Raw genomic sequence first — 22727 nt, 5'->3', positions numbered from 1 at the left:
TCCTTTTTCTTTTCGGCCATATTCCGCCCAGGACGGTACGTGTATTTGTGTTTCCAAGTCATCGAGTTTATCCACTTGAATCCTCGTTACACGTTCATCAAATTGCGTTTGGATTTTCTCGAATGAGCAGCGAAACTTGCTGTTTATAAGAACTTGTGATTATTAATCCATGAGCTGTAAAAAGTACACCATTGATGTGTTTGGCTCGTTGACGACACGCATGCGTAGACATGTTCGCTGAGCTAATCGCATAATTCACTGTTCCCATAAAGTCGTTTTCGCCTTTCTCAGGGTTATAAGCAGACATGGCCCCCAGTCGGAATGGCATGATCCTGAACCCCCACTTCCACAAGGACTGGCAGAGGAGAGTCCGCACCTGGTTCAACCAGCCAGCCAGGAAGCTCCGCAGGTAAGTCCTGCCCACGTGAGATGCGCCTTATACACCGACGTGCCGCTCCAAGCGGCTCCACGTGTGTGTGGTGGTTCAACGCTGTTCGTCCCGCAGGCGCAAGGCTCGCCAGGCCAAGGCCCGTCGCATCGCTCCCCGGCCGGTGTCTGGACCCCTGCGCCCCGTGGTGCGGTGTCCGACCATCAGGTACCATAACAAGGTCCGTGCCGGACGCGGCTTCTCCCTGGAAGAGCTGAAGGTAAATACACGTTTGTGCAGTGATCTCACCATGACGTGCTCCAGGGTTCGTCCAGATCCGATATAGAGGAGAGAACAGCCTTGCGTGGAGCTGTAGATGTAGGTGTACGATATCCAGAGGTTCTAATGCTAATATCACAATCAGATATTGACACTTATCTGTACTGTGTGGGACCTTATAGTTGTTTAGCAGAAATATCTTGTACATTTTCTGGTGGTGTCTGTCTAAATGTTTGTGAAAAGTGCTTCAGACAGAATTCATGTGTTTTAATTATTTCCTATGGCCATCGTAGCTGTTGTCCATATGAAGACTCTTTGTCTCAAGAATGTAGCACCTTAGAGAGAAAAAGAGAACCCAGGACATGTGTGGAAAAACAGAATTTATTTCAAATAGCAGGGAATGGAAGCCTCAGTTTTCAAATTGTAAATTTGGATAGCAAAGAACCTGGTAGTTTTCAACTAAATAAATAGGTTATAAATAAACTGACATCTTGAAAAACGTATTCAGATCATGAGTAGGGGCTCGTTTGTTTGCTTTTGAAACACAATATTTAAATGTGGTCATTTGTGTGTTGAAGCAACAGTCAGATGATGACAAATTCTCCGGAATCTCTGCACATCTTTGATGACTCTCTTTGAACCTTTTTTGCTGATGACTGTTGCGCCTCGCTTAAATGGTCCCTGTGTGCTGAATCACTGTTCCCGGGCCCAAGTGTATTAACTCCCAAATTCGTGTGTATGCGTTTGTTTGCATCTCTCAGGCTGCCGGCATCAACAAGAGGGTGGCCCGCACCATCGGCATCGCTGTTGACCCTCGTCGCCGCAACAGATCCACAGAGTCGCTGCAGACCAACGTGCAGAGGCTGAAGGAGTATCGCTCCAAGCTCATCCTGTTCCCCAGGAAGGCCACCGCACCCAAGAAGGGAGACAGCACTGTGAGTAGCTCGCCGCGTGCTGCTCCGTGATTGGCCCGGCCTCCGTTTGGGCTCTCGAACCGATCGCTTGGTTAGTTTCTTCTGGCAAGTGCAGAGAGCTTTTAATTTAATGTGAGTCATGGCTCTCTGTTGCTGGGTGGACCTCGGTCCTGCCAGTGACTTGCTAGCTTCTGTTGCATAGAAACTGCCGGTGACTTGAACAGCACCGCGCCGAAGGGCCTGCATGTTTTCAGTCTGCTGTAAATTAAATCGGCCCATGCTGACGAGCGTTAAGGAACCTGAACCACCGTTGCTCACAACCCGAGCTGCCTGGTTCGTACGCGTGACCCGAGACGTCACCGTTGGCTCTGTGTAACAACTCAAAACGAACTCAAAAGAATAAATGAAATGGGTGAACCATGTGCTACACAGCATCTATAAGAACTTCTAGTTCGGTTTTTGCAGTCAGATGATGACAATTTCTCCGGAATCTCTGCACACCCTTGATGATCCTCCTTTGAACCCTTTTCCAGCTGATGACTGCACTAAATTATTTTAAATTCGTGCTTCGTTGTTGAGCATGTGCGTTTCCCAACATCTCACCCGGTTCTTCCTTTTCCAGGAGGAAGAGCTCAAGATGGCCACGCAGCTCACTGGACCAGTCATGCCCATTAAAAACGTACGTATTATTCAATGAAGACACTTAGCCTTCGGACTAGTGGGAAAGGATTTATCCGTAATCCATAATATCGGCGTTTTAGATTTGACAAAATAAAAGTCCTGTCAGAAAAGGCTAGTTAATTGTGATTAACATGAAAACTACATTCATGAATCATTCATTTATCAATATCGTAACACGCATGCACGTGTGCGTTAATCACGTTAACTAGCTGTTCTGATGGGGCTTTTAAATTGTCGTGTCTATTTGTCGGTTTCTGACAGATCCGTGATCTTGCTTGTCCTGTTGCTCCCACAGGTGTACAAGAAGGAGAAGGCCCGCATGATCTCGGAGGACGAGAAGAAGTTCAAGGCCTTTGCCAGCCTGCGCATGGCCCGTGCCAACGCTCGTCTCTTTGGCATTCGTGCCAAGAGGGCAAAGGAGGCTGCAGAACAGGAAGTAGAGAAGAAGAAATAGTGTATGAAACTCCAAATAAAGTCTCTAACACAATCTTGCGCATCAGTCTGTTTGATCAGATGCATCAATTTGCAGATTCAAAATACATTTCACCACCAGATGGCAGCATATAATAACATCTCTGAGGATTTGGATTTGGTCTTGGTTTGATTTCCATGATCGGTTTAAGGTTTTTGTATTTCTACGAATACTTTTGCAATATGTTTTAGATGTTAAAGGGGTGTGGAACATTTCTCCTCTGATAAAAGCCTGATGTGCTGCCTTGACCCCTTGTTAAGAACCCACCACTGGTTCTTCTGGTTCAGGTTCTTTCTGCTGTGAATGAATTTGGGGGCACCTGGAGGAAACCATGCATAGTAGAAACGCTCATGACCGTACAGGAGGCACCATACAATAGCTTCCAAAACACTGCAAATGATGCTGCTTTTGTGCTGTAAAATCCAGTGTATGTTTAATTTAATGCAAGGCTATAGATGAACCTACTGGACACCTGGGCGGAGGTTTGGGAAGCAGAGAGGATGGTGGGTGTGTTATGCAAACATTCCTCCCTCTCCACCCAGCCTCTCTATTTGTGGTGAGTTCATGTTGCCTGTAGGCCCGTGTTGGAGAATTAAAAGCAAGTATGTAGGCCTTGTGTGTCAAACCTGCATTATTTTTCCATATTATGAAATGGCTTCCATTTTGACATTCTTGTCTTACACACAAAGGGATTAAATGCGTTTGCGCGAGAGGACATGGTTGATTAAAACAGACTCTGGGATGTCAGCAGATCTTTTCTAAGGGGGACATCTGACAAGGATATGTAAATCACGTATGGATTTATTTTCTTTGTGGGGAGTAGTGGAGGTGCTATTACCACTAGGGGGAGCTTTGAGTCATATAGGCACCAAGACCTTTGCCTTCAAAATGCATGTAAATCCACGAGGCCAAGAATATCTCAATACAGGGGAGTGAAGCTGAGAATTAGCCTACATATGGGTTTATGTAAGTAGTCCAAAATAGGCTTTGATTCTCATGTTCACTCAAACGTTATGAATGGCTTCCGTCACGCTGTTCAATGATAATATTTTAACTCGTCACAATAATACAGTATCATGGGGAATTACAGGCCTTCGCTACAAGTAGCTTTAATTACAGGCTCTGTCGCTTTGGCAAATACCTTTCTTGTTGCGAAGTGGTATCTTGTCTATATGTACCAGTGAGTCGCTCTAATAATGGTCTTCTTGCAGCTTAAGCTGTGAATGTATTCTCACATACTGTCGACTGTAGTGTCTGCATCGCTCGTTGTGCACGCGGCAGCCAAGGGAACAGGAGCTCAGGTGTAGTCGCGCGAGCCCTGGTGCTCCTCGAGCGCGCGGAATCCCCACGTGAGATCCGCGGCTTCCAGTTGAACGTGAGACTTGACGGCGGCAAGTCTTTGACTAGTCTATTACGTATCCAGTTTTTTTGGCAAACGGACCGATGCCTGAGAGTTTAGTCTTTATAATAGCACTCAGCCTGACTCACGTCTAGTGGGGTAAGTAATCCAAGTAATATGAAACCTGCAAAACTCGAAGAGTTGTGAACTGACCAGAGACCTCTGAGAAACAGGTTTACGCACATGCTTGCAAATATTAGGATTATCACAATTTCCCCTCTTGGAAAGTAAATAAACAAAGATTGACTGAAATCAGCAACCGCATAGTAGCCTCAACAAACACCTCTCCTGTGCTGAGCAAACAGAACAGTTAAGCGAGGATGGAGGAAAGGTGCCCAGCAGCCTTGGGGGAGGAATGCATCGTTTTAACATCTTGTTATCTAAGAGAAGGATGTGGGCCGTGATGTGAAATACAGTAGTAAGGTACTTGAACAGGTCATGTACAAATGCACTTGACACGAGAAAGCGCACATACAACGGAGCGAGTGATGGTTACATAAGCACCGGATTACTCAGTGGGTAGTGTGTTTAAACCGGAGTTGTACGGTACCGAGCCGCACTTACAGTCCCGTGTGGCGCGTGACTGTGCAAGTGTGTCATTTGTTGATGTATTCGGGGTTGTTTTAGTGTTAAACGTTAATGTGTATTTATAATGCACGTGGACTGTTTAAATAAAACCGAAATGTTGACGCCTCCCACGCCTTTCTTGTCTTCTTCCGCATTACTCAGACCTTAACTAGCTCGCAGTGTGTCTCTCACAGTGCCCGAAGTGCTTGAAATCGTTTCCAACTGTCTCCTCTCCCAAATTTGACTCGTAACGAGATATCTTGGATGTTTCCCCCACAGTGCGGCGTGGTCCAGAAATGAAAACGAAGGCCTTTTACCGAGGCAACTTTTAGTGTGATAGATAAGCACGGTTTCCTCTTCATCTAACCTTCCCTTCTTCATAAGGAATGCATCTGACCTCGACGGGAAGATTTAGCATTTTAATAACAAATTTTATTCGTGCTACCTGCATATAGTGACATTGTACACTGCACTCAAAAGACCAAGCAATTAATTTACCACCGCAGCATGCAACGTTTGGCTTCAACCAGCCTTGTGGCTGTGATAACCCAGTACGTGGAGACTAAAACAACATATGCCGTGCTGAATTAACACCTACGTTGCTCATTTAAGTCCACAAATGTGCACTAGAAGAGTTAATTCATCATTTGAGATGTACATTCTGCTGTGTACATATAGGTACTGCAGGCATCTCACGCATGATTGTCTTTTTACGTGCACGCTCCTGTCGACTCCTCTAAATTGACGTCAGTTAGGGGAGTTTTTTTCTGTTCACGCGAAGGCTGTCAGATAAGTGGCAGTCAGACGCGCCTTTGTGGTCCTCGAGTGGAATATGACGGCACGACATCCTCCTCCTCCTCCTCATCAGCAGAAGCGCTTTGGGGCACATCTCACTCCCTCTCACACCCTCTCACTCCCTCTCACACCCTTCGTCCCCAGCGCCGCTCTCAACTGCGCCCGAGTTTCGGAAAATTTAACGGCGGTGGAGGAAAGATTTAAATAAATATAGAGCGTCAACAGGAGGTAAGAGCCATTTCCCATTAACATAATAGTAGATCTAATAGACAACAATTACTCGCCTTTTAAATTCTGTTTCGTTTGTTATATGTGTGTTGAGGAGGCAGTGAGCGCACTGGCTAAATGTTTGTTTAATAAATATTAGTGATTTAGGCTGCTGAGGTTTCGTGGCACCATAGTGCTGTTTAACTCACCGCTAAATTACTTTTCACTTGGCCACGAATAAGAAGCCAAGTTAAAAGAGGAACCAGACTCTAGGCTCAGACCCAGGCGTTCGTGGTTCCGAACCGTCACATAGGCTGGTGCCGCAGGGATTTTATTTCATTCCGTACCGGAGTTGCGGTTGTGAGTAGTGTTGAAGAAAGACCCAACACGAGTATGGTATGTGTGCATTGCCATCATTTGCTAATTAGCTATTACTGCCTTGACAGCTTCGCAAGGAATAAACGCGTGAATCCTTCAGCAGTTTGTTTTAAGGTGGCTATAAATGTTATATGTTAATTTTCGACGAATACACAAACTTTCAGAATACATACTGAATATCTAGTATTTATTTCTGTTGTGTTTGGTAATGAAATTTAAGGCGAATCTGAAATTTCTCGTGCTATTTCCCGCGGTTTTTCAAAACATCAAAACCCCGACAGATGAAAACTTGGATTACTGGATTTCTCGGTAACCCAAATGAACTCGCGCAACTCCAGCCGAGAAGCGAAAGTAGCTGTCCACGAGGCGTGGTGCTGAAAACTAATTATGCGCAATAGTGCGCGTTTTGTGGCTGTTTTATGGTTTTGTCTTTGCCACGACCGAATTGTTGACATTATCTGTAAGGAGACGCAACATTTAATGGTTAATCGTTAAGGTTGTTGTTTAGCAGACATGGCAACCAGCATTGTCAAGTGAAACAGCATTTTGGCATTTGTTGTCGGTACTAAACGGAGCCGCCCAGGCGACCAAGGGACTGGTTAAGACACTTTGCTTTTTCTTCTTTGAGACACCTCTATGTGGTCATACATTGAAATATAACGTAATCTGTCTGCAATCAAATTTTGTTTCCCCCAAAGTATCATTTTTACACGATTGAGTAGATATTATTAATATGACAGCATCTCATTAAACCATATCGTTTATATTTTACCTTTTAATCAAGAGTTTTGCGATGAGCTCTTTTGCATGCAAATGAGAACAAATATTTTATCTGAAAGAAACTGTTTTTTAATAGAAATAGTAGTTTAATATTGAATTATGAATTATTTGTCAAAGCAGAAAGCTCTGGTACTTTGAGATAGCATACAGTATGACACTTTTCTTCCTCCTTAGGGGTTCTCTGTGGAGGGTAGCTTTAGCTACCTCCCCATTCATCTCTGAGGTCCAAGACTCCATACGTGGTAGTTCTGAGTCCATTCATCTCAACCGCTGCAACTCTGAGAAAGAGATGACCTCACCTCTGGCTTGCTTACCAAGTGAAGATCTTTGAATTGGCTCCACAGCGGTTTCCTCTCAGAAGATCCATACAGCTGCATCTTCTCCTACTGATTGTACTCCATCCACGTGCAGCCACCATGAGCGAGTCTCAGGAAGCCACGTCTCCCGTGGCCGGCATCGGCGGACCCGTAGCCTGCGTTACCAAAGTGGAGCTGCGGGTGTCCTGCAAGTCCTTGCTGGACAGAGACACGCTCAACAAGTCTGACCCCTGTGTCGTCCTCATGGTCCAGGCCCAGGGGCAGTGGACTGAGGTGAGTGTGAGATCTTCCTCTTTGTGAAGAATGTATGGACAGCTCAAGGAAACTGAGGTCTTGATAAACTCATGCAGCCATAGGTTCTAGTTTTAATATCAGTTTAATTAGCCAAGGGTATAAGAAATTTCAACCCCTGATGTATGGGTCTCTAAAATGGCTAAAAGATGTGGTTTGCCTTAATAATTAATTCATGTAATGGATTTAGCTGCTCTACACAGCATGGTTCTTCTTAGTATGGTTTTTCTTCTGATCTTTTGAGTATTTCGAAGGCAGACTTCATGTGCATGGATGTGTGTGTGTGCGTGTGTGTGTGTGTGTGTGTGTGTGTGTGTGTGTGTGTGTACACGTTTTCTGTGAATGAACCTGGAGGGGGAACTGAGACTGCAGGAGCGGAACTGAGAGCCCCACCTCCTTCATGCATATCCACATAAGTTGGGTTAAGGAGAACATTATCGCCAACCACAGTCTCAGTTTGGAGACATCCCTGCGAGTTAAAGAGGGAGCTGTCTGCAGACGCACGTCAGGCTGAGGGATGACACCTTAATCCCGGCCCCATTATTCCAACAGCTGTGTCATGTAGCCCATCCAAGAGAGCTGCGTGACGGCCCTGGAAGACAGCAACCTGTTTTCACCCACAGCAGAACCGCTCTGTCTCCATTTCCATTCGATACCAATTCCATTTGGTGAAGTGCCTGTGTGAAACGTGGTCTGTGCAGCAGCAGATTGGCCACAACTATGTTTACTTGCGCCTCGATTTGTCTGACAGCATTTGTCTGCTGCGCTGCCGTTTTGAATTTGCCGTTCGTGTCAGTGAAATGTCACTAAGTGTCAAATCAAGCTGTCACTACGAGTCATGTCACTCGCCCCCATCGTGAGTGTGATGAGGACGTGCAGACAAGTTAAGGCTTGACCGGTGAAGAGGTCAGCTTGATTTTCTACGCAGTGTCCCTGTCCGGCCAGCAACACATGACATTCTCAGCGACTTCGCTCTCACTAGCACTTCAAATTTCGTTCCAGTGCCTAATGTATTTCAGTCATTCCAGTTCCAAGCTAATAAAACCGTATGGAACTGTGACTAAAATGGGAACAATGTTAATTGTGTAGAACAACTCCTTCTCGGCTTATAACTGAATTCATTATCTTCTCTCCACTGTATGAGGATGATTAATTATGACAGTGCCAACACAGTTGTTAAAAAGTGGTGGGTTGAAATCTTTTATAATGGATGCAAATTACCTCCCAGTAGAGTGCAGTGTTCTGCAGGAATATATGCGAGATATAACACAAAAAGTCCACGATAGCAACCTTTTATGTAATGACTTCCTATGGCTTCCAGGTTTTACATAGCAGAAGATAATGTTGATGGTTAACTAATGGGAACAGCCAATTATGCAGTTCCTTTGTGCAGGTCTAAAGTCTGACTATTGAAAAACCGTGAAGTAAAAGAGCACCAGTTGGCTAACCAGGTTTAGATGTACATCTACTTCACTCACAAATAACATTTTCTTTCTCTGGAAAGATGTTTGAATTACTGTCAATAATCCATTTTCAAACCTTTCATCTCCAATCATACTCTTACTAGATTCAAGAGACAGGTTTGCAATATTCATTGCACGAATATTGCACGAATATTTCCATAGGTAAACTTTTAACATTGGTACGTAAATGCTTTGTTGTATCACCCACTTAAAATACAGCGATGGCAAAGTAACAAGCCCATGTCATTATTTGGTCAGGACAACAACATGCCTTGTTAGACAGAAATCACAAACAGGGGAATAGCTTCAGCTAATTGTGCCACAGCAGAACAATAAGTGGCCAGCTAGCCAATATCCAATCTAGTAGACAAACTCTCCTGAACAAAAAATAACTCAGAAAGCCACGTGGGAATCGCTTGTGCAACAAATTATGTGGATACTGCACCATCATTTATAATTTAAGCGGCTCAGGCGTAATTGTGAGAGTGAAAAGTGTTTTGGGAAATTCTAGATTATTACTTCTTTCCAGAGCTGCAAAATAGCGGAAATATGAGTAAATGTCAGATGCTTCTTAATTTCCTGAGTCTGGTAATACAACATTGCCCTCTCAGCCACAACATTTCGGTCCAGCTCTAAACAATGTTGGAAATTCATAGGAGAATATAAAGAAGTCAGTAAAAGGCTTCCATATAAAGCACTTTTGTCTGCCATCATCAGTAAAACATCAAATGATGACATTTCTCACTTCATGTCAGTCTTTTACTAACACACCATTCTTGACAATGTCAATCTTCCCCCAGACATTCTGGTGTTTACTTGGTGATGTTGGAAACCATCGTTTAGGAATGCTGAGGAAACAGATTGGATATTATTACAGTATATTCTCTTTCCCGTCCTGCTGGGCACAGCACGGTACAGTTTAGTGCTTTGCTTTGTTTATAACACGTAATGCAACTTATCACATAATCAAACCCCTCAGGTGTTGAATTAGGTGTGATAGAAATAAAGGAACGGTAAACTGTTGATAGTGCCGGACCCATCAGCTAATAGCTTATATAAATGATCTCTAGTGAATGTCTTTCTTTATTGGAATAAGCAGGGAATTTGATTAAAATAAAATAAATAAAGAATTCTGTAGCAAACAGCCTCATTGTTGGTAGCTCCGAGTTAAGAAGTGTTTCACTGATGTATTTCTTTAACCTTTATCATTTATTCTACCTAGTGCAAGAACAGATGACTTATTATTTTGCAGCAAGGCTTTGTTTTCTTCCAAGCTTTTGATCTGGTGCGATTTGAGGATAGAATCCTGTGTAGAAATCAGGGGACTGTGGGTTTGTGGGGGGTGTAGTCTGAAACAGGGCGGCACAGCAGTGCTCCCTGAACACGCTCCTAAAGCCCTATTAGTGGAGTCATTGCAGAGATAACTGCCTTGTGAAACAGGAATGAGAGGGGTTGTGTGGTTAGTGTCACTAGTATTATACGCATTTATTTACTTGTCTATTTATTTCTTTGTTTGGTTGTTGTTTTTATAGCTGCTTTCTTAGCAGGAGGACAGAGTGTGTGTATGTGTTTCGCTGATTAAAAGAGTGGTTCATTTCTCTTATCCCCCATGTTACAATGCACCACTTTACATGTCTATGGACTGGTGTATCGGTTTACAGTGGAGAGACAGTTCAATGAATCTGCTCTATGTAGAAATGTATGGCTGTTTATTTTGGTCATGATGTACATTCTCTTGTTACCTGGGATCAGGATGCTGGTGCTCCTATGGAATATACTGTATATAAAAGTACTATACTATACTATACTATACTATACTATACTATACTATACTATACTTTGTACATTCTGCATGAGAGAGTGTTGATGCTCTCACCCATCCGGTTCTGTACATCCTAATATATTATTTTCTCTGCAGACAAGCAGAAGAGCTTTGTGCTGGTTTTTCTATATGGTGAAATGTTCATGCTACTGTATATAGTCCAAAGAAAAAAGCCTGAGCTTCAGTGCATGTAGGCGTTGTTTAGGTGTCGCCCGACTAGTCGGCTCAGTGTGAAATGTGGTGCTTTGGGTGATTTAAAATCCATGATTATGCCATCATAGGCCTACAGTTGCTGTGTGTGAACATCCAGGTCTGGATGCTGAGCGTGTCTCATCCACACGATCATCCCCCACGTGAGTCATGGCGGGACTCCTGTGGCGTGGCCAATCGCTGGTAGTGGCAGATAACGTTGTGTTTAGGCAGCGTCCAGGTGCTGTAAAGGTATCGGCGAGCAGAACGCAGCGGAGATGGCAGGCGGGAAGGAGCTGAGCGGCATTAGTGAGCGATGAACGCCACCCGGGACCGATCGGAGCGGCTCCTTCTTCTACGGTCCCCCGAGTGGACCGAGTGGTTTCAGGACGTGGGCTCATTGCCCCTGGCTGGGGGGCGGGATGGTGTGCACAGAGAGGATAGGGACCATTAGGTGGGTCACCCTTGGCTCTCACACCCTCTCGCAGGGGAAGTGCCATTGTCATGCAAATCAATACTGAATGCTAAATTGAGTGAGAGCTAAACCCACTCAAATCTCATTTTCTGTAAACAACTCACATCCCTCTCTTTCTCTCTCTCTCTTTTCTCCAACTCTCTCTCTTCTTCTCTTCTCTCTTATATTCCCTCTTCCCTCCACTATTTATACATTTGTGTCAGCGCGAGCATCCTACAGGACTTTGACAAAGGCTTCTGACTCTTCTACTCATGTTGTGCCCCATTAAAGCTGTAGTCATTCGTTCCTATAGTGCTGTGCACAGCCCTTGCAGCACATGTGACTACTCCGTCTGAGATCTCGCCAACCCGCTGCTGGCCTGTGCGTGTCAAGTCCTTCCAACTACGACCCCTTCAGCACTGCACAAACATGTCAGGGGTGGCGAAAGCCTTCCGGCTCGAGTCCTGGCCCTGGCCAACGAACGCTGGGTGATTTAGCGGCTCCGTTCCTTGAAGCGGCTACCCTGAGTGAGGTTTTGAAATAGCAGTCATTTCTTTAGCCATCTTCTTTCAGGCTTAGATGTTCTACTCGTGTTCTTTTGGGAATGCACCCGGTTGAACTGCAGGGTCCTAATTTGCATTCCTGCACTTTGTTTAACTTCAGATGGTAGGACTCCGTACACCAGAGATCTGACCAGATCTGACCAGATCTGACCAGATCTGACCAGATTACCCTTTTGCTCTCATGCGTGTCTCTTCTCCTGTCTGTGTGCTCTTTTGCAGAAGCCAAAAACCCTGTGTGTACTGGAAATATCGCTCCTGAGTTCTGCATAGTTAACACGAAGCCGTAATCAGCAGGCTTGGAGCTCCACATAATATGGATGCTGCATGTATCTGAAGGTCCAGATGATGCCAGCAGTGGCATTGTGGAAGTGGGTCTCTAACAGGCTTGATGGAGAGGTGTCATTTCTCTTGATGTGTGTAATACAGAGGCATTGAGGCTTCGACACTGTCACTGTCCTACAGTTAGCGAGATTGATCAGCCTGCCAAGCATGCAGGAAGTGCAGCTTTCCCTCACTGCTGTGAAGGTGCTAAATGACCCTTTCAAACAGCCTTTTTGGATTTTGATGGCTAAGCTCACTTGCCTCTCTCTATCCTGTGTGCAGATTTTCAAAACGAATAGAGGCTGGAGCACAGATGGCAGGGATTCTTCCTTCTCCCCCTCTCTCTCTCTCTTTCTCTCTCTCTCCCCCTCTCTCTGTCTCCCTCTTTCTCCCTCTCTGTATCTCTCCATCTTTCTCTCTCTCTCTCGCTCTCTCTCTCTCTCTCTCTCCTGCTATGTCTCTCTCACCCTCTCTCTCTCCCCCTCTCTGCCTCTCTCCCTATCTCTGTCTCCCTCTCTCTCCCTCTCTGTATCTCTCCATCTTTCTCTCTCTCTCTCTCCCCTGCTATGCCTCTCTCCCTCCCTCTCTGTCCCTCTCTCTCCCTCTCTGTATCTCTCCATATCTCTCTCTCTCTCTCTCTCTCTCTCCCTCTTTGCCTCTCTCTGTCTCTCTCTCTCTCCCTCTCTGCATCTCTGCATCTCTCTCTCTATCTTTCTCTCTCTCCCTCTCTATATATATATATATATCTCTCCCTCTCTCTCTCTCTCTCTCTCTCCATGTGCTGTTCCAACACTGGTTTAACTACATTTCAGCTGTAATAAGGTCTGTCTGCTAATGTTACAAATGGCTCACGATATTCAGTCTATTTTCATTCCTCAGATTACATTTCTCTTATTGTGACGAATTGCATGGTCACTCGGAGTGCAGGAGTATCTTTGTGGTCAGATTCCCTCTCCGAGTAAGGTCAGGGTAAGGTCAGAGTAATGTCAGTGTGAGCGTAGAATAAGGATTTGAGCATAACACGTTTATTTGAACACGATAGCATGCTTCGGTGATTTTTCCATATGCTCATGTGAACAATGGTGGAGGTGAGGGAGGAGGGGAGAGGGGGATGAGGTGAGGGAGGAGGGTGGGGGGAGATGGAGGAGAGGGAGGAGGGGAGAGGGGGATGGAGGAGGGTGGGGGGAGATGGAGGTGAGGGAGGAGGGGAGAGGGGGATGGAGGAGAGGGAGGAGGGTGGGGGGAGATGGAGGAGAGGGAGGAGGGGAGAGGGGGATGGAGGAGGGTGGGGGGAGATGGAGGTGAGGGAAGAGGGGAGAGGGGGATGGAGGAGGGTGGGGGGAGATGGAGGTGAGGGAAGAGGGGAGAGGGGGATGGAGGAGGGTGGGGGGAGATGGAGGTGAGGGAAGAGGGGAGAGGGAGATGGAGGTGAGGGAGGAGGCTTGATGCATGAATGAACCCATCGGGAGAGCAAGGGCACGATCTGCTCAGCTGGGTGTGTGTTTGTGTACGAGCATGTCTGTGTGTGGCACGCACATGTGTGTATGTGTGTGTGTGTGTGTGTGTGTGTGTGTGTGTGTGTGTGTGTGTGTGTGCGCGCGAGAGAAAGACCTTAACAGTCAAGCCTCAGTGCCAGCGTTACAAAACCATTAGACCATAAATAAATAGAAATAATTGTAAGGCATTTATGGTGTTATCATATTTAAGAATGATGAGAAATATTTATCATGCATGTAAGAGACATGAAACCATCATTCTTCCTGGTGTTCCATATGTCCACCATTTATGCACGCTGCCTTAAAACTGTCCGGTTATCTTTATATCTTTATGGACGGATCAGGTCTGAGTGGCAGTGGAGCAGTAGGTGTGGCCCTGGAGCAGTAGGTGTGGCGATGGGGCAGTAGGTGTGGCCCTGGAGCAGTAGGTGTGGCGATGGGGCAGTAGGTGTGGCCCTGGAGCAGTAGGTGTGGCGATGGGGCAGTAGGTGTGGTGATGGGGCAGTAGGTGTGGCCCTGGAGCAGTAGGTGTGGCGATGGGGCAGTAGGTGTGGCGATGGGGCAGTAGGTGTGGTGATGGGGCAGTAGGTGTGGTGATGGGGCAGTAGGTGTGGCGATGGGGCAGTAGGTGTGGTGATGGGGCAGTAGGTGTGGTGATGGGGCAGTAGGTGTGGCGATGGGGCAGTAGGTGTGGCGATGGGGCAGTAGGCGTGGCCATGGGGCAGTAGGCGTGGCCCTGGAGCAGTAGGTGTGGCGATGGAGCAGTAGGTGTGGCGATGGGGCAGTAGGTGTGGCGATGGGGCAGTAGGTGTGGTGATGGGGCAGTAGGTGTGGCGATGGGGCAGTAGGTGTGGCCATGGGGCAGTAGGTGTGGCCCTGGAGCAGTAGGTGAGGCGATGGGGCAGTAGGTGTGGCGATGGAGCAGTAGGTGTGGCGATGGGGCAGTAGGTGTGGCGATGGGGCAGTAGGTGTGGCGATGGGGCAGTATGTGTAGTGTTGGGCAGTAGGTGTGTCGATGGGGCAGTAGGTGTGGTGATGGGGCAGTAGGTGTGGCGATGGGGCAGTAGGTGTGGCGATAGGGCAGTAGGCGTGGCCCTGGAGCAGTAGGTGTGGCGATGGGGCAGTAGGTGTGGCGATGGGGCAGTATGTGTGGCGATGGGGCAGTAGGTGTGGTGATGGGGCAGTAGGTGTGGCGATGGGGCAGTAGGTGTGGCCATGGGGCAGTAGGTGTGGCCCTGGAGCAGTAGGTGCGGCGATGGGGCAGTAGGTGTGGCGATGGAGCAGTGGGTGTGGCCCTGGAGCAGTAGGTGTGGCGATGGGGCAGTAGGTGTGGCCATGGGGCAGTAGGTGTGGCCCTGGAGCAGTAGGTGCGGCGATGGGGCAGTAGGTGTGGCCATGGGGCAGTAGGTGTGGCCCTGGAGCAGTAGGTGTGGCGATGGGGCAGTAGGTGTGGCGATGGGGCAGTAGGTGCGGCGATGGGGCAGTAGGTGTGGCGATGGAGCAGTAGGTGTGGCCCTGGAGCAGTAGGTGTGGCGATGGGGCAGTAGGTGTGGCCCTGGAGCAGTAGGTGTGGCGATGGGGCAGTAGGTGTGGTGATGGGGCAGTAGGTGTGGTGATGGGGCAGTAGGTGTGGCCCTGGAGCAGTAGGTGTGGCGATGGGGCAGTAGGTGTGGTGATGGGGCAGTAGGTGTGGTGATGGGGCAGTAGGTGTGGCGATGGGGCAGTAGGTGTGGTGATGGGGCAGTAGGTGTGGTGATGAGGCAGTAGGTGTGGCGATGGGGCAGTAGGTGTGGCGATGGGGCAGTAGGCGTGGCGATGGGGCAGTAGGCGTGGCCCTGGAGCAGTAGGTGTGGCGATGGAGCAGTAGGTGTGGCGATGGGGCAGTAGGTGTGGCGATGGGGCAGTAGGTGTGGCGATGGGGCAGTAGGTGTGGTGATGGGGCAGTAGGTGTGGCGATGGGGCAGTAGGTGTGGTCATGGGGCAGTAGGTGTGGCCCTGGAGCAGTAGGTGAGGCGATGGGGCAGTAGGTGTGGCGATGGAGCAGTAGGTGTGGCGATGGGGCAGTAGGTGTGGCGATGGGGCAGTAGGTGTGGCGATGGGGCAGTATGTGTAGTGTTGGGCAGTAGGTGTGGCGATGGGGCAGTAGGTGTGGTGATGGGGCAGTAGGTGTGGCGATGGGGCAGTAGGTGTGGCGATAGGGCAGTAGGCGTGGCCCTGGAGCAGTAGGTGTGGCGATGGGGCAGTAGGTGTGGCGATGGGGCAGTATGTGTGGCGATGGGGCAGTAGGTGTGGTGATGGGGCAGTAGGTGTGGCGATGGGGCAGTAGGTGTGGCCATGGGGCAGTAGGTGTGGCCCTGGAGCAGTAGGTGCGGCGATGGGGCAGTAGGTGTGGCGATGGAGCAGTGGGTGTGGCCCTGGAGCAGTAGGTGTGGCGATGGGGCAGTAGGTGTGGCCATGGGGCAGTAGGTGTGGCCCTGGAGCAGTAGGTGCGGCGATGGGGCAGTAGGTGTGGCCATGGGGCAGTAGGTGTGGCCCTGGAGCAGTAGGTGTGGCGATGGGGCAGTAGGTGTGGCGATGGGGCAGTAGGTGTGGCGATGGAGCAGTGTGGAGCCCTGTGTCCAGTGTTCTCCTCTCTGTTCCTCAGCTGGATCGCACAGAGGTGATCAAGAGCAACCTGAACCCAGTCTTCGCCAAGGTGTTGCTGCTAGACTACTACTTTGAGGAGGTTCAGAAACTCCGTTTCGAGGTCTACGACATACATGGCACCCACAGCATTGGAACACGTGATGATGACTTCCTGGGTGGTGTGGAATGCACCCTTGGTCAGGTGAGAAGGTGTTCTCCTTTTTTACATGTATGGTGTCAGGAAACTCTCACCATGGATATGAATGTGAACCATAATTAAGTGCTTTTAAAAACCTGCCCAACAGATTGTAGCACAAAAGAAGATGACGAAACCTTTGTTACTGAAATATGGAAAATATGCGGGGAAATCTACGATTACAGTAAGTTAAAGCTCTAGATTTATATCAGTTATGATATAAGATATATAGGATATATATGCTATACAATATATACAAATGTAATTACAATGAAATAAGTGTATGTTACCATTATAGTCACCAACATACACTGAGCAGTCTCTGTAATTTCACTCTGTTTCAGAGGTAAAACTATTTTCTGCAGGCAATGTGTCAGATGTAATTATATTTTACTCTGCTTTGATTTACTAATTCATGCAAGCAGATTACTGTGAATGGCTGAAAGACAAAAACAAAATAATTGATAAGGATGCCATGAGAGGAAGTACCTCATCTAGTCAGAGAAAGATGAAGAGGAGGTTGGGACGTGGAGTACACGCCACCTCTCAGGCTAGTGCTCTGTTTAAATGCGAGCATGGCTGGCAGAGATGCACCTTCTGGGACCCTCACGTAATGTGTTCATATGTTTGAATGGGAGTTCGAGTCTTCGGGGTGTGTGGCAGAGAAGCTGAATTGCTGTAATTATTTCAGACTCAGTATCTTTCCCTAGATGTTACAAGATTCCATGCATAAAAAATGTCCTGCTCCAACATCAGGAAAAGTATCATAGTGTGGATTGTTGCTGGCCGTCTTGTGGCCGTTTTTTTTTTTTTTTACATGTTCTGGCCCTGCCATGAGTGCGACTCTGCACTGATTTATAACTAAGGTTGCGGTGTTGGTGAGTTCACTCTCCGACTTATTGGATGCGAGAGACAGGGAGTGGCGGATATGACACGCTAGTCCTTGTGATGGCAGCTGCTATAAATGATGTTACTGCAGATTTATGACTCTTCAGGCCAGAGGCCTTGTTTGTTTACAAAAGAAATATATTTCTTTAACACTTGCCTCTTAAGACATCTTCACCTTCAGGCAGATGGAAAACAAAAGGATATTTACTCTATAATATAATTTTATTTTACTTCCAAAAATGGAAAATATCAATTCTGACCAAAACTGCAGACAGTAGTTCCAAATGTCTTCCATCAGCATTGTCCGATTTTTCTGTAACCAAAGCTTACAATCATTTAAGTATAAAAAACTGTAAAAAGTATAGAAAGTTATTTTTCTCATTTTCTGCTTGGAAGTCGCTGCCTGCTAACCCTGCCACACTGCACTGTGGGCTCGGCCAATCACAGCGCTTACACTTGACGTTTCTGAGACAGTTGGCTTTTTCTGACTTTTGAACACCCATGTTAATGACGTATAGACTCGAAAGTCTTCCTCATTAAATGTCACCAAGCCATAAAAGAGTGTTTTTTAAAATGACTGCTCACAAAATTACTTTCTTGCTTTAACATTCCACTCTGCACATCTATTAATAGGTTACAAAAGTAGATTAGACATTCACACAGGGGAAGCTGTGGTCCTAAAGAGTCTGATGATTGTCAAGAGTCTGATGGTTCTAAAGAGTCTGATGATTGTCAAGAGTCTGATGGTCCTAAAGAGGCTGTTGATCCTACCTGTGTGATCCTACAGGATTGTACCTGTGACGGGCGAGGGAATGCAAAAAAAGAAGGAAGCGATCACGATAGTCTCAGTGAAAATGGAGGATATAATGAATAATGTGCATCAACGCAAAACCTCTGACATAATCCAAATGAAGGATACAATAACTAGCAGTCAACTGATACAAAGACAAGACATATAAGGACAGACAAATGACCCTCAGGTGTCGGGTTCCCTAAATGGGCCACGCCCACCTGAGAGACAAACACAACGTCACAACGACAGGACAAACATGAAATACATGCCACTGCTTACGGGGCCGGTCGGCCTCCGTACTGTGATATTACCTGTTGATTAATTGTTGATGTAAATAATTTTTTACTAATTTTAGGAGTTTGTAATTGTTATAATCTGTAATCTATTCCAGTTATTTTACATCTTAATAGCACAGTTACATCCAAGTCCCCATATCACAGTCATATTGTTACGCCATGACTTGTTTTGCTGCAGTTAGTGTGGATCCAATGGAAATAGACCCTCTCAACTGGAGTATTAATGCGGTTGTGTTAATGAACACTTGCCTTACACAATTGCTGTTTTAGCATATGTTTCACTCTTCTGAAAAAAAATCTATAGTTAATATATTCATGCATAATACAGACTATGAGTGTAGGCTATGTTAATCCGTTCAAAGGAATTCCATTTGTGTTTGGGAACCCAGTGGTGAACCCTTGTTAACTAAAGCTAGCTCTCTCACAATGTATCTGCAGTTTGATCAAAGTTACATCTCCACTACATGACTTACAACAAATCAGAAGCCCAATGCATATCAAATATATATATATATATATATATATATATATATATATATATATATATATATATATATATATATATATATATATATATATTTGTTGTTGTTGTTTGTTTTTTTTTTTTACAAAGATTCACGCAGAAGAAATTTCTGGAAACAATGGATACGTTGAACTCTCCTTTTGCGCCAAGAAGTTGGATGATAAGGTAAGAAAATAAGTTTCTCAAATTGACTTTAAATCTGATTGGGTGAGCACCCACTCACTGCACTGTCTTCATCATCCTTTGTCATTTAGTTGGAGGGAGTTGATCTTCCCCTCATTATTGATGTCTACGGTGGTTGCACTGCCTTTTCATTCATCTGCTAGGAAGCCTACTGAGCTCTGATTGATGTTTATGATACTCCAAATTATTAGCCATTAGGACTGCTGTATTGCCTAGAAATAGAAAGGTATCTGTGGCTGCTGTGCTGGACAATGCTAAAGGCTTGGAGCTCTGGTGCAGCCCTGTGGTCACGGTGAATTGTCTCCCCAGGGCATCAGAGCAGGGAGCAGGGGGGCCTTATGTGTACCATGTGCGTGCCGTGTTGGGGGTGACAGGCTGACAGGGTGCTGTCTGATGCTGCTTGATGCTATATGATGTTGTCTGATCCTGTCTGATGTGTGTCTGATGCTTTCTGATGTTGTCTGATGCTGTCTGATGTGTGTCTGATGCTGTGTGCGACCCCCTCTATCCCTCTTTCTCTCACTTGCTCTGCTCAGGTCGTGTCTCCCTCTCTCTCCTCCCTCTGTTGCTCTCTCCCTGCTCACTTGTTTTCCACCTCTCTCTCTCTCTCTCTCTCTCTCTCCATCCTTCTCTCTCTCTCTGTGTGTCTCTGTTTTACGCCAGCATGCTCTTGCACTCACATTTTGCCATTTCGCACTCGATTTGCCTGGGGTCATGTTTGCGTGGGAGAGAGGGGTTGGGGTTTGGGTTGGGGGGGGGTGTTGTTCAGCAAAGTGCAACATTTTGTTTATCCGTGTAAGCGTTGCACAGGTCTGAATTCATGCATCTGAAACAGTCTGGAGTGACAGCAGGCTGAAAACCTTGCAAAATCGCTAATCAGTTCACATCGTGCTCCAAGATCTCATGGAGATATGTCTAGTGGTGATTTCCCTCCAAGCCAGGATGTTCTATTTGAAATTTATGGCATGGCTGTGGGAGCACGTCATGCCCTCATTGGTCAGAGGAGTGGTTGAGGCATGCCCTCATTGGTTGGAAGAGTGGTTGAAGCATGGCCTCATTGGTGAGAGGAGTGGTTGAAGCATGCGTTTCGTGCGCCCACGTAAGCCTTCAGGCAGTTCAGGCTTTCACGGCGGGGGGACGGTGCTCACATGCAAACGCCTGCCAGGATAAAGAAAGAACAACATGCTGCTTCTGATTCTGAATCTGATCCAGCCTGGCATCCACCTCTCGGTCTCCAGAGCCTCTGGACATGTACCGAGCTGTGGCCCCATTCTCCAGCGGAGACACCTCACGGCTCCTGGGTGTGTGTCAGTGCTCCCTGCAGCCTTTGTGTGGTCTACTTCCCTCTGACTGCTGAGTGGATCAGCTTGGCTGACCGAGGACGTGGTGCCCAAAATCTGTGAGGCAAATCACAGCACGTTTCAGGAAACAAAAATAAACGCATGTCCTCCTGTGACCTTAACTGTCAGCCGTGTTATTTTAATGATGCTTTTGCAGGACGGATGGAGTTCATTGTTACTTTTCACTATGAGCTTCTTTTTTTTAGCATCATGGCTGAAGCCAGCATTACTTCTGATGATGTGATTTATCACACCACTTCCCCCATGATTACTGTCTGTAGTCTATGGACTGTTCATTAGGAGTCATTCACTATGTTTATTGCTGCTGATCAATCTCCTTTAGTGGTAGCTCCGTGAAACAGTAATGACTCGGCTAAACATAATAGAGATGACTCAGTGGAACCCCGTTATGTGTGGTGTGCTGCTCACACCTTTCATGACATCGCAGATTCAACAGAACAGGATACGAGCTGTAGTTGGACTCGAGATGGCGCCTTTTCATGTGCACTCAGAAGAATGGCTCAGGTGTAATCCTTGGATCAGATCTGTCTGATCTGAGTCGTGGTTCTCCCTCCAGCTCAAACAGAATGGACAAATAAAGGGTTCAGTTTTAAATGGACACGATTATTGCTTCCCCAACATGTTAGTTTTGTTTTGATGCACATTAATCCGATTTGAATTCTATTAGCAGACAGTGAAATTAAACAGTAACAGTTGGGGGGCGTCAACTTTTTCCAAGGGAAATTTACTCCTGTGATTACAATTACAGGGGCATGAATAAATATTTCAGTTGTTTAAAATGGCGCAATGACCTCTAACACTGTCCAAGTGTTAATTAGGAGGGTTAGATCATCCGTCTTTCTCTGATTGAGGTTTTTTGTATGTACCTTAGACGGAGAGAATCTGCATTTTGTCACGTTTGGCATTTTTCTTAATAAAAGATGTTTGGCTCTTGTTGCTTCGATTGCAATGATGCATCTCTGTCACCTAAATGAAGCCCCATGTCTGTAGAGACCGTGCTGAGGACTATATCATCAGACCACGGAGAAGATAAGAAGACAAATGAGCCGTTAAATTCTCCCCTAATGATGTCGTTATGGCTTCCGGGATTTTTGGGGTTAATGCTGTGCGAGACCTTCTGATCAGACGAAGGCTGATGGATGAACTCTAAATCCTGTGATGAACTTGCAGCGTGTCAGAAGACGGTTCTTTGCATCCTGGCACTAGCCACTCATCTAGATCGGTCTGCACACTGACGAGACGTTTCCTTGACAACCGGATAGCGAGGGCCACTTCCTTCTATGCTGTCCCTGGGGAGACATATCAGGCTAATGCAGTGAAAAAGGGGGCATTAAATGGCTCATTCACACTCACCTTGTCCTTCCTGTCTCTCTGTCTCATTCTGCCTCTGTCTCTCTGACTGTCTGTCTCTCACCTCGCCTTCTCCAGTGCTTTGTCAAACACTTATGGCCATGCGCCCCGTGCTTTCTAGAATCAATTGCCCCAGGCTTGCAATTGATTACCAAGGCTATGCTCGGAGCCCTTGCTGAAAACCTCATGTCAAATGATTGCTTTGCATCAGTTTTCCTGATTTGATTGGTCACAGCTGTGAGTGAAAAACAGAGCCAGCGCACCAGGGAATGAGCTGTGACAAATACGAGCAGACGATATTCAATTTCCAGCCACGCCAGGTCCGAGCCGACGAGCCTCCTGTTGTGCGCTTCCATTTTATTCGCACCGCTCAATTCTGGCCGAACCGCTGCGCACTGATGGGTACAACTGTGTTTCAGGACCTCTTCAGCAAGTCCGACCCGTTCTTGGAGATTTACCGGGTCAACGATGACGGCACAGAGCAGCTCATACACAGAACGGAAGTGAGTGGCACTGCTTTGCTGAAAAATTGGTTGTGTTCCTTAGCATCGATCAGCTTCCTACATGCACTTAATATATAATATGTTCATATTTCTGGCAGGTGATTAAGAACAATCTGAATCCCGTTTGGGAACCATTTAAAGTCTCCCTCATCTCCCTGTGCAGCTGTGACGAGGACCGCCAGCTCAGGGTGTGTGAATGTGAACGCAAACCGTCCTGAATGAACTAGCAGCAATTAAGAGAAAGAAAGATGAAT

At 46.6% G+C, this 22727-nt stretch overlaps 2 protein-coding genes and 2 non-coding genes across 4 annotated transcripts in view; all 4 read left to right on the top strand.

Moving 5' to 3' along the window:
* Nucleotides 1-8: 8 nt before the first annotated feature.
* Nucleotides 9-2728, top strand: rpl13 (ribosomal protein L13). The gene is made up of 6 exons (XM_077023604.1): nt 9-35; nt 292-409; nt 506-647; nt 1408-1581; nt 2183-2239; nt 2537-2728. The coding sequence occupies exons 2-6, from the start codon at nt 306-308 to the stop codon at nt 2693-2695; spliced, it is 636 nt and encodes a 211-aa protein (XP_076879719.1). The 5' UTR covers nt 9-35; nt 292-305; the 3' UTR covers nt 2696-2728.
* Nucleotides 1236-1317, top strand: LOC143528954 (small nucleolar RNA MBII-202). Its single transcript, XR_013134561.1, has one exon. It is a non-coding gene; the product is annotated as a small nucleolar RNA MBII-202 (small nucleolar RNA).
* LOC143528953 (small nucleolar RNA MBII-202) lies at nt 2031-2115 on the top strand. The gene has a single exon (XR_013134560.1). It is a non-coding gene; the product is annotated as a small nucleolar RNA MBII-202 (small nucleolar RNA).
* Nucleotides 2729-5486: 2758 nt separating the features above from the next.
* cpne7 (copine VII) overlaps nt 5487-22727 on the top strand; it is a 33879-nt gene continuing 16638 nt past the window's right edge. Inside the window, exons 1-7 of the mRNA XM_077023603.1 lie at nt 5487-5702; nt 7014-7429; nt 16400-16582; nt 16686-16760; nt 19167-19241; nt 22390-22473; nt 22572-22661. Coding sequence (XP_076879718.1) covers nt 7256-7429; nt 16400-16582; nt 16686-16760; nt 19167-19241; nt 22390-22473; nt 22572-22661 — 681 coding nt within the window. The 5' untranslated portion in view covers nt 5487-5702; nt 7014-7255. The remainder of the gene's footprint in view (nt 5703-7013; nt 7430-16399; nt 16583-16685; nt 16761-19166; nt 19242-22389; nt 22474-22571; nt 22662-22727) is intronic.

Source organism: Brachyhypopomus gauderio, chromosome 12 (assembly GCF_052324685.1).
Source record: "Brachyhypopomus gauderio isolate BG-103 chromosome 12, BGAUD_0.2, whole genome shotgun sequence".
Lineage (NCBI taxonomy): Eukaryota > Metazoa > Chordata > Actinopteri > Gymnotiformes > Hypopomidae > Brachyhypopomus > Brachyhypopomus gauderio.
This window is presented reverse-complemented; position numbering and strand designations above follow the sequence as displayed.

Bases quoted from the DNA above. Each gene is read 5' to 3' on its own strand.
- rpl13 (XM_077023604.1), top strand. From the start codon at position 306: ATGGCCCCCAGTCGGAATGGCATGATCCTGAACCCCCACTTCCACAAG. The intron at 410-505 runs GTAAGTCCTGCC...TTCGTCCCGCAG, and splicing joins CCAGCCAGGAAGCTCCGCAG to GCGCAAGGCTCGCCAGGCCA. The intron at 1,582-2,182 runs GTGAGTAGCTCG...TTCCTTTTCCAG, and splicing joins CCAAGAAGGGAGACAGCACT to GAGGAAGAGCTCAAGATGGC.